The sequence below is a fragment of the Phyllostomus discolor genome, chromosome 14, assembly GCF_004126475.2.
Source record: "Phyllostomus discolor isolate MPI-MPIP mPhyDis1 chromosome 14, mPhyDis1.pri.v3, whole genome shotgun sequence".
Classification (NCBI taxonomy): Eukaryota; Metazoa; Chordata; class Mammalia; order Chiroptera; family Phyllostomidae; genus Phyllostomus; species Phyllostomus discolor.
Genome location: NC_040916.2, coordinates 50,180,791 through 50,192,918, shown reverse-complemented (window position 1 = coordinate 50,192,918; position 12,128 = coordinate 50,180,791). Strand labels below are relative to the sequence as shown.

General features: G+C 56.1%; 1 protein-coding gene across 3 annotated transcripts; it reads left to right on the top strand.

The window, feature by feature from the left end:
* Nucleotides 1-1,173: 1,173 nt before the first annotated feature.
* On the top strand, nucleotides 1,174-11,092 carry SH2D2A (SH2 domain containing 2A). Of its 3 annotated transcripts, XM_036015109.1 has the most exons (9): nucleotides 1,174-1,599; nucleotides 2,194-2,354; nucleotides 3,120-3,304; nucleotides 4,053-4,142; nucleotides 4,415-4,583; nucleotides 7,496-7,645; nucleotides 7,837-8,133; nucleotides 9,336-9,475; nucleotides 10,004-11,092. In XM_036015109.1, the coding sequence occupies exons 2-9, from the start codon at nucleotides 2,238-2,240 to the stop codon at nucleotides 10,176-10,178; spliced, it is 1,323 nt and encodes a 440-aa protein (XP_035871002.1). In that variant the 5' UTR covers nucleotides 1,174-1,599; nucleotides 2,194-2,237; the 3' UTR covers nucleotides 10,179-11,092. The 3 variants fall into 3 exon arrangements, with proteins under 3 accessions (XP_035871002.1, XP_035871004.1, XP_035871003.1); XM_036015111.1 differs by lacking the exon at nucleotides 7,496-7,645; XM_036015110.1 differs by lacking the exon at nucleotides 9,336-9,475.
* The last annotated feature ends 1,036 nt before the right edge of the window (nucleotides 11,093-12,128 follow it).

Below are 12,128 nucleotides of genomic sequence, written 5' to 3'. Positions count from 1 at the left end.
CCCTTTCCATCGCCTGGGGCTGGGACCAAGTGTAAGGCAACAGTTTTTAAAGAAGGGAAGAGGGAGCAGGCAGCTCAGGAGGAGGTGAATGAGGACTCGGGTGTGGCTGGGCCAGCAGTAACCGCTTCAAAAAGTGTTTCCCTGCCCGGAGCAGGTGGGGAAATAGCTCTCCAGGCTGAGTCAGGAGTCCAAACTCCTTCCCCAGAACAAGGCAGCAAGTAATCTGGCCAGGTGCCCTGCAGCTACATAAACTGGTGCTGGCAGCCTCGGAGCCAGCTTCCCCTCGGCTACCCAGTGCACCACTTCTATCTTCCATGCATCTGCGCATGCTTGTCCCTCTTCTAGAAACACCCTTCCCCATCTTCCTCAGTCCTATGTATCCTCCACAACTCAGCTCAGTCTCCTCTTTGACATCCCAACTCCTATGCACACACCCACGCACACCAGGCCAGAGTTGGGGCCTCTGAGGGAGACTCCGGTAGCACCATCCGCACGCACCATTAATTTGCTACAATAAGTGTCTGTTGGCAAGTCTGGCTCCCTGTCCACCATCTTGAGACACAATCCTTTTCTCTCTGGGTTCTTCACACCAAGAACATAGTCTCATAGTCATGGACCATTGGCCTAAATCACGGTGAAATTAGTAAAAGATCTAGATTTTAGTTCCAACCCTGCCACCAACTTCGGAGCCACTGAAAGACCTCGGCCGAGGCACTTCTCTGACCTTTAGTTTTCCCTTCCAGAAAATGGGGATAATGTTCCCCGTCCCCTTCTCATTTGTGAGGATTCAAGTGAGAAAGAAATAGGATTAGTCCTCTGGTGCGGCAGAGATAGAGCCCACCTGAGTTTAAGACGTCAGCACTGAAGTTACTAACAACTTCTAACGACAGTGTTACTACTAACAGCAGTCCGACTGGCTGGAGGAAATTCTCCCTCCCTTCCTCCAGGATTGCCTGGTTTGCTCTAACCCAGCTCTGTCATCTGCTGGAGGGTGCAGCCAGGCCCCCTTCTCTTTATCCTTCGTTTCACAGATTTCATACCTCAAAATGTTCTCCCAGAAGTCTGACCCTCATCCTTCCTGTTGCAGCCCTGCCCCCTCCCTCCCCAAGTGTCCTAAAGGGATAATCCTGAATACAAATCTCCGGTGGCGGCTCCAAAGCCTGAGAGCCTTCTAGGGCTTATCCTCCTGAGGTTGACTTCCCCACTGCCACTGCTCAGAGCAGAAGCTGAGAGACAGAGAAAGAGAAGCCCCAGCCTGGTGTGAGGGAGTAATGAGAGAACCCGGGGGGACCCAGGTCAAACAACAGTAAGGACTTCCTAACACCCAGACACTGTGACACAAATATGCACCACCACCACAACCACCTTCAGCTGCCTGGCTTCCGGGGGAGGAACAATTGTCTTAGGCTTTCCATGACGCGAGTCCTCTGCTAGGGCTAGGGCTGTCGGTAAAGCCGCATTTCCTGCTCCAGGGGCTGGGGTGAGAGGGGAACTGCTGAGTGTGCACACCTTTCCAGAGCGCAGACACATACCCTGCCTCTGGGGCTCCAACTCAGGCTGCCGCCACGGAGTTCCCCCTGGCCCAGATAGGCCCCCACGGTAAGTGTGATGTTGAAGAATGTGGGTGAGAGGGGATAGGACCCCCACAGCCTGCTCTCTCCTGGGCCAGAGCCCCACCCCAAGCCAGAGCTGGCAAGGCTGAGTGCAGGGTGCCCACAACCTCTTCTTCTCTGGGACTGCAGGTCTGCTCAGCCCTGAGAACAAAGGATCTGCTGTGTGCTCTTTTGGGAGGAGGGCGGAGAAAGCAGGAGGGATGGGGGAGACAGAGGATCCTGGGCCAGAAGAGGGACCTGCACCAAAGAGATCAGGCTCCCCTCCCCAATTGTGGGACTTGCTTCCGGGATACTAGAAGGCCAGATAACATCCAGCTCCCCTTGCTGGTGCCCAGTTTCCCCAACAAGCTGCTCAGCTGCCTCAGCCCCTCTGTCCCTCCGTGGCTCCATACTTCTCCTCTCTGAGAAATCCATCCCTGCCACTGTCCTACCTGCATTTCTCCTGCTGACATAACTGTCCCTGTCCTCCAGGTTCCTGGTGAAAGGCATGCAGGCCACCTCTAAGCCTGGGGCAGGGGTGAGCAGCAGAGAGAGGCAGTCCCTCGCTGAGAAGTCCCACCTGTTCTCTTTGTGCTAACAGGGAGTCACAAAATCCCAACCCCAACCTCCAGTACCTTCCAGCCCATGGACTTGACCTACAAAAGCTGCCAGGGCCTGGGCTTGCTTCCAGTGCCCAGATTCCAGGCCCTGAAGGCTGAGGAGGCCCAGTTCATCCCTACAGCCCCGGATGTCCACGCTGGGGTGAGTGGGAACCTGGGTCTGCAGCCCCTTCATCTGCTCCCAAGCCTCCCATGGGTGAGGACTCATGGATGAACAAAGGCCAGTGGGGAGAAAGCAGGAGTGACCTGGGACTTCACAGAGGGGGGAAAAGAAGACAGGAGGCGCCTTCTTTATGTGCTGAACTGCCCACTCACTGATCTTCTGTCCCTGGGAAGCTCAGGTTGAGTCCCAGGTGGCCAAGGTACAGTGTATCAAGTCCCAGAAACAGGCATATGCATCTTTGTCCATGACCTTCATTTCCCTAGCACACCCCCATCGCAGCCCTTCCAGCTCACCCATTTGGGTATCCTTCCCGCCAACCAGTTCAATCCACTGCTGGAGAGTGGGCTCTCCCTTATCCCAGACTCTGGGGTGACCTCCTGCTTCACCTCCCTACATCCTCCAGGCCAGGGTATGACTTCCGGTCCATCTGGAAGGTCTCACCTCATTTGAGCACAATCTGACAGCTTATTGCTACTGGCTTAAAGGCCTCCAGGATCCAGCGAGAAGTAGAAAAATTCCCTAGAAACCAAGACAGCTGGAGCCGAAGAAGGGATTTAAGTCAGACCTTGGGAGAGATTTCGGGGCAATTATACTTAAAATAGGCAACTGTGATGGGGGGCTGCGAGCTTCCTCCTCCCACCCAGGAGGATCTGGAGATAAGGATGAGAAGGTAGACACTGGCTTGGCATCAGAAGGCCCAGTAATCACGGCTGCTTTCCCTCCTTGAATTCCTCCCCTAACCAGGCGTCTTCGCAGGCCCTGGGGGCTGCCCCCAGCCCAGAAGACACTGGAAGAGCTGAGGAGGTGCCTAGGGAAGGAGGCCAATCCCTGCAGGCCGAGACCCGGGCTTGGTTCCAGAAGACCCAGGCCCAAGGGCTCCTGCAGCACGGGGCGGCCCCTCCTTGGTTCCACGGCTTCATCACCCGGAGGTGAGTCACAGGGCAGGAGAGGCCCAGAGAGGGGCAGGAGCAAGTCCTGGGTCTCTCCACCCATCAGGAGTCAACTGGGGCTCCCCGCCCAGGCTGTGCTTCCTGGGCCATTCACTAAGGCATCTCCCCTGGAGGAGATCATTGGAGAGGCTCCAGCCCTACCCACCCTGTGCCTCAGTTTCCCTTCTGTGGGCTCAGTTATCCTCCTGTATCTAAGGCCTCTAATCCTCATGATTTCCAGGTGTCTCAGGCTCTCTCTCACCCCTTCTTTACCTCTGGCTCACCCAACTCTCCTCTTTCTCTCCTCCCTTGCAGTTCTTCCTCCTCCATTTCTCAGCTTCACTTCCTTGGTATCTTTGTTCACACTCCCTTCAGCTTGACTTCTGTCATCTAGAAGTCCATTAGAGCACTGTCGCTGTAGCCACCACTCCAACAACAGAACCACCATCACCCCGCTCCCCTTCACCGCCGCACACCCGCCCCCGCACACAACCAGCTGCCCTTCCAGGCTGGGGCCGAGAGGAGAGAGAATGCAGGGCTGGAGGTCATCCGGGGTGGGACGGAGGTCATCCTGGGCATGGATGGACCCAGCGGGAGAGTAGTGCCCACATCCCCTCGCCCACCTCCACCCTTCTCCAGCCACTTCAGTCCGATTAGTTGGGTCTGGCGGTCCCCACGGGAGCCCGGGCGACAGGGAGCAAGGCTGGAATAGTCAGAGCAGCATCTGTCTCTTCTCCATCACCCACAGGGAGGCCGAAAGGCTGCTAGAGACCAAGCCGGAGGGTTGCTACTTGGTGCGGTTCAGCGAGAGCGCTGTGACCTTCGTGCTGACCTACAGGTGAGGGGCGGGGCCAGGAAACCGGGCTCGGGGCCAATCCGAGGGGCGGAACTGGATGCAGAAGTTGGGTGTGAGGCCGAGCGCTAGACCGCTCGCGCTCGCGGGAGCCTGGCTTTTCGCTCAGCCCCTCCTCTTCCTCTTCCCCACCCCCACTACTGAGAGTGGGACACCCTGGGGCCCCGGGTGGGGTGGGTAGGGATCACGCTAGTGACCCTGACCCGGAGGGTTGAGCGTGTGGGGGAGCGAGTCTGATCCTGACTGGCGCCCTCTAGGAGCCGGACTTGCTGCCGCCATTTCCTGCTGGCCCAGCTCGGGGACGGACGCCACATGGTGCTGGGCGAGGACAGTGCCCACTGGCGCCTGCAGGACCTGCTGCGGCACTACACGGGGTCCCCTCTCAGCCCCTACGGGGAGACGCTCAGCCAGCCCCTTGCCCGCGAGGTACGCCCCCCCCCCCCCCCCCCCCCCCCCCCCGCGACCTGGGACCTGACCCCTGACCCTGACCCTTACCGGGAGACCCGGGCCAGTCCCTCTCCTCACCCAGAGCCTAGGCCACAGGACCGCAGTGGCAGGCACTTTCTCACCCCAGCAAAACTGCCCAGCCGTGCCTCCCTTGCCCACGTACCTCCGCGGGAAGCCTTTTGAGAAAGATCATGCTGTGGGAGGGATTCTCGAGAGACCAGTCCAGCCACAAAGAAGGCACATGGATCACTTGTTTTTATTTATTTGCATGTTTGTTTTTAGTTAAGGGATATTTACTGAGTACCCAGAATGTACCAGATGCTGACAGGTTCTGGAAATAGAGCCATGGAAAGACAGACAGTCCCGAACCCACAAAGCTTACTTGCCAGCAGCAAAGACAAGCACTGAGAACCAAGTGTGAGGGTGTGATGGGAGGAAGTACAGAGCAGGGGAGCTGCGTCAGGGGGTGCCTCCCTGAGGACGTTGGGGCAGTTCTGAGGGACCACTCTGTGCCCGGCATTGGTCTGGGCCCTGGAAAAAGAGCAGTAAACAAAACTGACCAAAATATCCCTGCCTTCATGGAGCTTCCATTCTAGTGAGAGGAGACAGACGAATACACAATACAGATGACTAACGGGTAATATGTAATAATATATTCAGTAATGATGAGTAGGTGCTAAGAAGAAAAAACACGCAGTAACAGGGAGTGACAGGTTTGGGGCTGTCTTACGCAGAGACATCAGAGAAGGCTACTCTGATAAGGGGACATTGGAACTGAGCCCTCAGGGAAGTAAGGGAGGGAACCATGCAGACAACCAGAGGAAAAACCCTGTTGGCAGAAGGGACAGCAAGAGCAAAGGCCCTGAGATAGGGGGATGTTCAGTGTGTTTGAGGAAGCTAGCAGGGTGGAAAGGGAGGAAGTGAGATCAGAGAGGTGAAGGGAGGACACCCTGCAGACTCTAGAAAGGATTTGAGATTTTATGCTGAGTGAGATGTTGTGGTGCCGGACGGTTATAAGTGAGGAGTGACACGGACTGGCAAGTTCGGAGAGGCAAGGGTGGCCAGCTGGAGGCTACTGCGATGCGTCAGGTGAGGTGAATGCAGGCTGGATCAGGCTGGTAGAGGTGGAGGGGTGAGGAGGTGGGATGCTGGGTCTGTTCTGAAGGTAGGCCGAAAGGGTGTTTTGCGAGACTGGATGGTGAGTGTAAAAGGTGAGCTCTCACTGCCTGAGAGGAGGAGGCTACAGGAGGAACAGGCCTAGGGCTGGTGGAGAACAGGAGGTCAGTTTTGACATGTACAGTCTGAGATGTCCATTCACTATCCATGCGGAGATGTCAGGTAGGCAGTTGGAATACCTGAACCTGGAGTTTGGGACACAGGTATGGACTAGAGATAAATATTTGGGTCATCAGCTTGTAGCTGGATTGATTCCGAAGCCTCCAGGAAGGGTGAAGTCTCACTTAAGAGTGAGTGTAGATGGGAAAAGAAAGGACCGCCAAGTCTTCAGCATTTAAAGTTTGCAGACATGAGGGAGAACCTACAAGGAAAATTGAGAAGGAGCAGGCAGAGAGAGAGGAGACAACCAGGAGAGGGTGATGGCCTCGGAGCCACGCCAAAAAGCAAGTCAGGGAAGGGCAGGTGCCTAGAGGTCCAGAAACGACCACTGGATTTAGCCAAGAAGTCACTGGTGACCTGGGCAAGAATGGTTCTTGGAGCTTGATTGGAATCAGTTCAAAGAAGCAGTAACTGTGTCTGTGGGCAGCCCTTTTGTGGAAGTTCATGAGGAACAGGAGGAGACCTGAAGCTTCTGGAGCAGCGAGAACAGTGCAGGACAGCCTGGAGGCGCGGGGAGCCAGCTGGAACTGACAGAGCTGAAGGCAGACCTGCCGCAGGCCGAGCTCTGTGATTGGGTCTCAGAGGGTCTGACACTCAAGCTCTCTGCAGTTCGGACTTTATCTGGGAGCAGCAGGCCACCGAAGGGTTGCTAGGAGAGTTTCTTGGAGAATGGGTTGCCAGGGCAAGATAATGCAAGGGGAGGATTTAAGAGGCCTGGACTGGGGTGGTGGCTGTGGGCATGGAGAGAAGTGTGCAGAGGTAAAAACACTGGGGCAGTGAAAGGAGCAGGGCTGTGTTCCAGCAGATGTGGGAATGGAGGGGTCAAGGTTGACTCCTAAGGTACTGTGTGGCAGCAGGGTGGAGGTGCTGCTTTTTATTCATAAAGGGGATGTAAGAGAGGAGGGGATTGGGGCAGGGAATAAGAATTCTGACTTGGATCCACGAAGCCTGCAGTGCCTGTACACCTCCAGGTGGAGACAGGCGCTTGGTGGATGCAGGAGCACAGCAGCAGAAGCGGGCGTGTGGGAGCGTTCACGAGCCCGGGGCTAAATGCTGCACTAAAAGCACACCTGTTACGAGAGAGAACTGTCCCCCTGTAAGGCTCATGTCCCCGAGGCAGTCTCTCTGCCCTAAAATATCTGGCTTATATCTCCATAAAGTACTCCTCTGGGACCTGCAGAAATAAACATAGGCTCAGCAGACTTGGAGGTCTGTCGTGCCAAAAAATTTTAGGCTAAAATTCTCAAGCCTTGTTGCATTTTTACAACCACAGGTACAAGGGAGGCCTGTCTGGCCCTGTGTGCCAGATGAAATTAAGTTTAATGCTAGATATTGGCTGTGACCAGAGCTATTCCCCTCCGTGCCCTCTGTCTCCCTGCCATCCCCACACCCTCTTCTTCAGGCAAGGAACCCAGCACAGGCCAGGTTTCCATACCCCTCCCCCAATCCTCCACCTGGGCCGGTTTACTTTGACCTCCTAGATCACCGGCAGGTGATCCCTACCTGCCAGCCAGCCGTCCTCAACCAAGTCCTCAAGACTCCTTCTTTCACTGCAGACTCCTGAGCCTGCAGGACTTTCCTTACGGACTGAAGAATCAGACTCTGGAAGCAAAAGCCAGGACCTGCACCTCCAGTACAGCCCAGTTCTCAAAAACGAGAATCCCAGAGCCCCCACACAGAAAGAGGGGAACTGCGAGCCAAAGGAGGTATTGGGCTGGAGGATCCTGGAGAAGGCCCGGCAGGAGGGAGGCGAGGGCGGGGAGACAAAAAGCAGGCAGCAGCCTGAAAGGAGCGGGGAGCGGGGCCAGCTGGGAGGGGTGGGGTCTGCAGAGGGCACAGGCTCCTACCTGGGTTGCTCTGACCCACTCTCCTCCCAGGCTGTCACCTTCTCTCCTAGCCCCCTAGGCCCAAGCCTCCTGTCCCCGCCAAACCTCAGCTACCTCCGGAAGTCTACACAAGCTCGACTCCACGACCTCGCCCAGCTGTGCCCCCCAAGCCCTCCAACCCCATCTACCACGAGCCTGATGAACCCATAGCCTTCTACGCCATGGGCAGGGGCAGCCCTGGGGAAGCCCCCAGCAACATTTATGCTGAGGTGGAAGCGGCGGTGCCCTCAGGGAGTAAGGGCCCACCATGCATCCTCCAGCACCCGGTCCTCTGGAAGTGCCGGTCCAGACCTGTCCCAGGAAGCCAGGTAAATGGGAGGGAGTACAGGGAAAGCTAGATCCCAAGGAGGACTTTCTGGAAGCTAGTTTGAGAAGGGTTCAGATTGGATGACTTGGTCAGAGTGAAGTTCTGAGGCCCAGAGGTTGCTCCCTCTCTTCTCCCTGGAATCACTGGGGCCCTTTGTCAAGTCCCAACCCCTCCACCTCTCAGCAGTTCATCTCTTCCTAACACACAGAGAAGAGAGGCCCCAGGCAAGCGCCCCTTGGCCTTCCCCCACCAGAGCCTGCATTTTGGTTGGTGTGTGTCTCACCCTGCTGGTCTTCTTTCAGTCCACCTGAGATCGAGCCCAACCTGTGCCATGAACCTCAGCCTCACCCGTCCCCTCCTTCCCAGTCTGAATTTGGGCCCCTCCAGCTCTGGCTCCCTCCCTCCCTTCAGGCTTCGTCACCCTGCCTGCCGTGAAGAAGGGGCTCTGAGTCCCTAGTGTCATCTCAGATGAGCACCTGCACTGTCCCACCCCAGCCCCAATGCTTACTCCTCCTCTCCCTTTTTTTTTAAAGCATTTACTATTTTATTTTATATATTTACTTTTAGAGAGAGGGGAAGGGAGGGAGAGAAACATTGATGCTCGAGAGAAACATGGATCAGCTTCCTGACTTCCTCTCGCACTCCCGCAGCTGGGGACCTGGCCCGTCCCTGGAAATCGAGCCAGAGACCTTTCCATTTCAAGGCCAGTGCCCTCCACTGGGCCGCACCAGCCAGGGTCCGGCTCCCTTTTCCAACCCTCTGCCTCCCCAATCTTTTCACTGATCAGCTCAAGTCAGACCTCATGGGATGTGTCAGGTCCAGCGGGCTGCTCCCACCCTGTCCCTTCACCCCAGCCCCCTCAGGGCCTTCCCCACCCTCTCTCCCTGCTGGCACCCCAGACTCCCCCTCACCCTTGCATCTGGTTATACTCACCCACACCCTTGCTACCTGCTGCCATCCTAGAGCTGATGTCGCCGGTCCATGTCTGTACCCAACTTCTCTCCCAGTGCCCCAGGTCTCTCACTCCACGCTGCCAACACTGCCCTCACCCTTGCTCCCCAGATCGTCCCTCCCATGTTTCCTGCCCGGACATCCCACCACCCACACCAGAATGCCAGGGCTCCTTCCACATCTCCCTCTCTTCACCCCCAAGTCACTGATTTCTGCTGGGGCTCTTCCCAAACATACTTTTCCTTTCCCCAGTTTCAGGCCCCTTCTGGTCATCTCTTAGCAGAACTTTTCCAAGAACTTCCTAACTCTTCTCTAACCACCAGACCTGCCACTTCTGATCCACTCTGCCCCAAGGAAGCCAGAATGGTCTTTCTGAAACAGCTGCCTGGCCCGTGAGGCCCTCCATACTCAGAGGGAGGTGTGTGGGAGGGTGCCACCTCATCAGTCTTACCACCTCTCCTCCCAGACCTGTTCATGTTTCTCCAAATACGCCAAGTGGTTTCAAGCCTCCTGGGTTTGCACATTGCCAGTCCCTCTGCTTATACCAACTTCCTACAAGTACAGCCTCTTGCTGCTTGGGAAACTGCTCGTCACCCTACAAGCTAGCTTGCACTTCTCCTCCTCCGGAAAGACTCCCCTAACCTGACCATAGAGCCATCCACTGTGCTTTGTACACAGCTGCCACGCCACTGAGCAGCTGGGGCTGGAGCCTGTTCATCTCTGTTTCCAGAGTACCCAGCACAGTGCCTGACACAGAGCAGGTGCTCAGGAAATGTTAGTTGAATGAATGGGTGGGCTTTAGCCCTCCTTTGTGCAGGCCAACATCTGTTAAGACTGGATGTGTTAGTCCTTGAGGCTGCAGGGAGGCCTAAGAGGCAGAGGGTAGAGAATGTGACCTAAGATTGTCCTTTTCTCTACAGAATCCAGGTGGCCGGCAACTGTGTTCTGAAAATTCTGTGGCTGAACAAGGCTCTCTCGTGTCCCACCAGCCCCTGCCTCTCTGGGGACACAGCCTCCCTCATACCCTTCCTAGACAGGTGCTTCAGGACAGAGGACAGGCGTGTCTCTCCCTGGGGCCTCCTCAGTAGCCGGTGATTCTGAGCGAGGATGACCTGGAACATCTGGTCCAGAGACTTCACACACACCCAGGTGTGCTTCTCGGGAAATGTGGATGGAACAAACTATAGGTGATCAGAGCTGGAAAGGACCTCAGCGCCATCTATTGCAAAGATGGCAAAAAGGTGTCACCTTGTATGCCAACACCAATCCATTGGTCTTTGCTGCCCAGGTCACTGCATTGGAAAAGCTGTTAAGGTCATATCTGAATTCAGCAGAAAAGAGCACCGTGATTGATTAGTGATGTCTGCTATGGGTGAGGGAAGGAAGAGGAGCAGCTTCTATTTTTGCCCTTCCCGATCAAGTCCAACTGTCTCACTGTGCAGATAAGTAAACGAAGCCAGAGTGGGCTAGTGACTTGCAGAGGTCAAGGACTAGAACCCAGGCCTGATTTCCTGGTTTGGAGCTCTGTTCCTGACCCCACATCCACTAGCTCTTCACAGGAAATGTCAGAAATTTCCTGAGATAGGAAATTTGGCTGTTCTCCAGAGTTCTACCACATTGGGTCCTGGGTGCTGGATCCTTTCCTCAGACCCCACCATAGCCCTGTTACCCTGTAGGGCTGGGATCCCACAAAAAAGCCTAGAAGTCAGAAGAGCAAATGTGGAATCCACTCCCTGTTAGGGACACACCCACTGGTTCCCCCACAGACTCCTCAGTGCTTGGCGCTCCTGTGAAGATGTGGGCTAGCAGGGCCCTGCTGCCTCCCGCTGCCCTGGCCTCTCGCGGAATCTGATTTCCTTGGCCCTCTGAGCCTTTGGGCCTGGGCCCTGGTCCAATGCTGCTGTTGTCTGAGGGTTGGTTTGGCGAGAACAGATGTTAGAACTTATTTGTTGATTCTTGTCTGGCTAATAAATCATCGCCAACCACTTCCCCCTACAGGGATCCAAGTACTCCAGGCTCCTTCTGTGTCTGCCTCTCACATTATGGAAGGGCGGGTGTTTGAGCTGTTAGTGCAGTGGGAGGGAGAGAGGCCTGGGGGTCAAGAGACACCTGGGCAAGGATCACAAATCTGTGGGCTGGGGGCTAGGAGACACCGAGACAAGGGACACAGACCTCTCTCTGTGAAGTGTTCCCACCCTAACTGGGTTGGGCTGGGCAGGCAGCCAGCGAGAGGGGTGGCTGTGTCTCCTGTGGATGCCAGGAAAGGAAGACAGGCAGGGAGGGAAGTTGTTGAGGGTAGCCCCTGCACCGCCTTCCCCACCTCCCCTGCCAAGCACAGGCCTGGGAAGGGGAAGGTGCACTGTTAGTCTGTGTGTGTGAGCCCTTAGAGGATGAGGAGCCCCCACAGTGGCTCCAAGACTCTCGTCTTTACCTTGCCAGCAAGGCCAAGGCCATAGGCTTTTGCCTCGGTCGGGACCCCAGTTCTCTTCCCTGTCCCTCTTGTGAGGTGTCCTTCCCCTCTCTGCCCAGACCCACTTCAGGGCAGCCTCCTGCCCCACCACAGAGCTGCAGACTCCGGGCTTTCACCACCTGGAACAATCTGCCCTGGGTCTTATTTTTGTGTCAGACTGGGGGCTTTTCAAGGCAGTGTTGTGTCTGCCCCTGGATTGCCCTCAAGGCTCAGGACAGAGACTGTCCCCACCCCCTACGCTTTGCCCCAAAGCCACTCAGGCCCAGGTACTCCGGTGGTCCCATCTCTGCAGCCCCTTTAAGGTAATCGGTGCTTATCAGGGTCCCTTTTCCGCCAGAGGCAAAGAAGCCCCCCAGACCCTTTCCTGAAGCCGTGTGCCCTAGGCCTAGCTGCTGCAAACCACACCACCCCCAGCCTGGTGCAGGTGCCAGCTCCAGTGACAGGCGAGTTCCCCTCCTTTCCACTCCAGTGCTAATCAGCTTAAGGAGAAATTCGGTTGCTGAGTCAACAGGGCGGGAGGGGGGATGACACTGCCTGCTGTCTGTAGGTCTAAACTCCCTCCCGAGCAAAAGAAG